At 50.3% G+C, this 4,075-nt stretch overlaps 1 protein-coding gene across 1 annotated transcript; it reads left to right on the forward strand.

Moving 5' to 3' along the window:
• Window positions 1-1,621: 1,621 nt before the first annotated feature.
• slc5a3b (solute carrier family 5 member 3b) lies at window positions 1,622-3,772 on the forward strand (the record flags this gene model as incomplete). The annotated part of the gene is made up of 1 exon (XM_080535471.1): window positions 1,622-3,772. The coding sequence occupies one exon, from the start codon at window positions 1,622-1,624 to the stop codon at window positions 3,770-3,772; it is 2,151 nt and encodes a 716-aa protein (XP_080391597.1).
• Window positions 3,773-4,075: the final 303 nt, after the last annotated feature.

A 4,075-nucleotide genomic window follows, 5' to 3' on the forward strand; every position in this document is an offset into this window, starting at 1 on the left:
GTTTGTGCAAATAAGTCTTTGCATGTAAAAAAAAAAAAAAACAACAACAGGGATGTACGGTTTAAGTGTGTAATGACAGCAGCTGGTGAAAGTGGAAAAACAACATGTCAGTAACCAATCAAAATGTTCTGACTTTTATTCTGAAAAATGTAAATAAATGTCAACGTTGTTGAAAATCAATGACACACATGTATGTGTGTCATTGATTTTAAACAATGTTGGAACATTTGGTCGGACTTGTTCCCACTTTCACCAGCTGCTGTCACATCTAAGAGGTACAACTCCCATGAGAAAGATGTGGCAAAAAAGTGTGTTTGTAGCCTGGGTTTGAAAGCTGAGACTGATTCCGCCTCCCTGACAGATTGGAAGACTAATTCAAAAGGCCCTGCCACCTGCCATGTGTTTGTTTAATTTGAGGAACCACAAGATACCCTGGTGCATTCTGGGATAGAGGTCCATGATTAAAAAAAAGTTATGCTTTTTTCCACAAGTTACGCACAATGACATCTCTTTTTAGAAATGACATTTTGGCAAATATTTGGATCTAAAAAAAGATATTTGAGAAATGATAAATTAGAATTTGGATTATGACTTTTCAGGCTTATAACCGACTCAGACTCAGACACCCCCTGTGGTGAAGCAAAAACAAAAAACCCCAGCATAAACATGTTTGTTTTTCCACAGTCTGAGTCAATAGACTTTTGGTTTAAAGAGACTCAACTTAATAACATTGTATAACATTGTAAGTATTCATTGTAACATTTAAAGGGACATGGCTCTCTTTTTGAGGTTATCATAGACTTAAAAGATTAGGCGATTAGAGAGAGAGAGAGAGAGAGAGAGAGAGAGAGAGAGAGAGAGAGAGAGAGAGAGAGAGAGAGAGAGAGAGTGAAAGTTACTGCAAAACATCATAATCAGAAATTGACTGAAGGCTTTAGTCCAGTAGTATCTTTATCCTTGTCATTTAACACATGCTAATCAAAGTTTAAACACTGTTGATGTATACAAAATAAACTGTCCTGGGGATATGTTGTGTCTTATGTACAGTAAATGCTGCTTAAAGATTTATATTTGTCAATCTATGTAACCACCATGCAACCCTTTCAGTTACCTCTGGCTTCTAAGTGCGTTCAATAAAGTCATTTGAACAACGTTCTTTCTGTGTTTTTATTTTCTGTCACTCTCAGAGGCTAAGTCTGAAGTTTTAGAGGCTCTGCATTAAGTGTGTGTCATGTCACTCTTCTTGCGCCCGTCCAGTTACGCCTCTAATCAGGTTTTTTTGTTCCCTTTGTCTTTGCTGTCTTGCAGGAATGTTCTAGACTCTAGACTTTACTTTGACCAGACAGACGCCTGCAGCCATTTACTAGACCAGACTAGAACGTCCTCAGTGCCGGTGGATTACCCCCCCCGAACGCACACACACCTAGTGAATTTGACCTGACCGTGGATACCACATCTTCCATCCAGCCAGACAGCAAAACCAAAGGATATAACGTTTTTCTAATAACTCAATTTAAGTTAAAACCTTGTCTTTGTTTTTTTGCAAAAGGTTCCAAATAGTTTTCAAAACAGTGGTTCTGTTAAAGCACAACACACGATCACGATGAAGGTGAGTCCGGGGATGGAGGTAGCCGACGTTGCTGTAGTGGTACTGTACTTTATCCTGGTGCTGTGCATCGGGTTCTTTGCCATGTGGAAGGCCAATCGTAGCACGGTGAGTGGCTACTTTCTGGCCGGACGCTCCATGACATGGTTGGTGATCGGAGCGTCGCTGTTTGTCAGCAACATCGGCAGCGAACACTTCATAGGCCTGGCGGGATCAGGCGCGGCTAGCGGCTTCGCTGTGGGAGCGTGGGAGTTTAACGCCCTTCTGCTGCTGCAGCTGCTCGGCTGGGTGTTCATCCCCGTGTACATCCACTCAGGGGTCTACACCATGCCGGAGTACCTGTCCAAACGCTATGGGGGTAACCGGTTGAAAGTGTACTTTGCTGTGTTGTCTGTGTTGCTCTACATCTTCACTAAGCTGTCCGTGGACTTGTACGCCGGGGCGATCTTCATTCAGGAGTCGCTCGGCTGGAACATCTACTTATCCATCATCCTGCTCATCGCCATGACCGCGGTGCTTACGGTCACCGGCGGTCTGGTCGCGGTCATGTACACGGACACGCTCCAGGCCGTACTGATGATCGGCGGCGCCCTCAGCCTGACTGTAGTCAGCCTGCTCAAAGTGGGGGGGCTGGAGGGCGTACGGACCAAGTACATGCAGGCGGTCCCCAACGTGACGGCCATTCTGGCGAGCGGGAACTTCTCCTACTCGCCCTCGTGCCGCATCGAGCCCAAGCCCGACTCCCTGCGCCTCCTCCGGGGCCCGCTGGACGAGGACATCCCCTGGCCCGGCTTCCTTCTGGGTCAGACGCCGGCCTCCATCTGGTACTGGTGCGCCGACCAGGTCATTGTCCAGAGGGTGCTGGCCGCTAAGAACATCGCCCACGCCAAAGGCGCTACGCTCATGGCCGGCCTCCTGAAGGTCCTGCCCATGTTCATCATCGTCATCCCCGGTATGATCTCCCGCATCTTGTTTCCAGACGAGATCGCCTGCATCGGGCCGGAGCACTGCCTGGCCGTGTGCGGCTCCAAGGCGGGCTGTTCCAACATCGCGTACCCGCGCCTGGTCATGTCTGTGATGCCCGTGGGCCTGCGGGGGTTGATGATGGCTGTGATGATCGCAGCGCTCATGAGCGACCTGGACTCCATCTTTAACAGCGCCAGCACCATCTTCACCCTGGACATCTACCAGAGTGCCAGGCGGGCCGCGTCCCAGCGAGAGTTACTGATCGTGGGCCGGCTGTTTGTCGTGTTCATGGTGGTCATTAGCATCGCTTGGGTCCCTGTCATCATCGAAATGCAAGGAGGCCAGATGTACCTCTACATCCAGGAAGTCGCCGGCTACTTGACCCCGCCCATCGCCGCCCTCTTCCTGCTAGGCGTGTTCTTTAAGCGCTGCAACGAGAAAGGGGCGTTCTGGGGGGGCATGACGGGATTCGTTCTCGGTACCACGCGGCTCGTCCTGGCGTTCGTTTACCGGGAGCCGCCCTGCGACCAGCCTGACGACAGGCCGGCCTTCATCACGAGTGTGCACTACATGTACGTGGCCGCGGCGCTGTTCTGGCTGACGGGTCTGGTGGCCGTCGTCGTTAGTCTCCTTACGCCCCCTCCAGACGAGGACATGGTCCGCACCACGACATGGTGGGGGCTGCAGAACGTCGAAAAGATTCCTCCTCTCAAGAACAGAGAGGAGGTGTACAGGCTGACTGAAAAGAACGCCGTGCATGTCAACGGGAGCGGAGGGAGCCTCCGTAAAGACCTACCCCCAGACGTTCGCAGGGATCGGTTTCTGGACGGGGCCGACGTCAAGCTGCTGGTCTCACCTACCGACCCAGACCCAGACCCTGTGACCACCAGCACGGAGACCACCCCGGCGACTACACCCACACCGGACCAGTTCAGTAACGGCCATGCCGAGCTGGTACGCAGCGCAGAAGAGGGTAGCCGTGGTGACGTGGGGAGACACAGGTGCTGGAGTCTGCTGGAGTGGTTCTGCGGGTGTAAGGAGACGGGGCAGGACGCTCCGTCCAAAGGAACGACAGAGGAGGACGAGAGATTAGTCGCAGAGATGTTGTATGAGCCACCCAGAATCAAACTGCTGCTTAACCTGGGTCTGCTGGTTGTCTGTTCTCTGGGCATATTCATGTTTGTGTACTTCTCCCTATAGTCTGGGACTTCCTGGATGAAACTACAGTACAGGACTGATGGAGGAGGAGGAGGGGGGTGGGGGTGGGGGGTGGGGTGGGGGCGTTGGTTGGTACAAAGGCACAGGTGATTTTTTTCTGAGATTTGTTATGACAAGCTATCTGAAGTCTGTAATATTTACAGTTGGTGGTCATTGTAGCTTCCCGACGAGGATTCACTGGGCTCATTGGAATCTCACCTTTATAAATTCCCAAAAATCTGTTGTGTGTTACATGTAATGTCATTATTTTTTTAGAAGCACTTATTGTTAATATTGCAAAAAATA

This window comes from Nansenia antarctica, assembly GCF_963989245.1.
Source record: "Nansenia antarctica genome assembly, chromosome: 7".
Taxonomy (NCBI): domain Eukaryota; kingdom Metazoa; phylum Chordata; class Actinopteri; order Argentiniformes; family Microstomatidae; genus Nansenia; species Nansenia antarctica.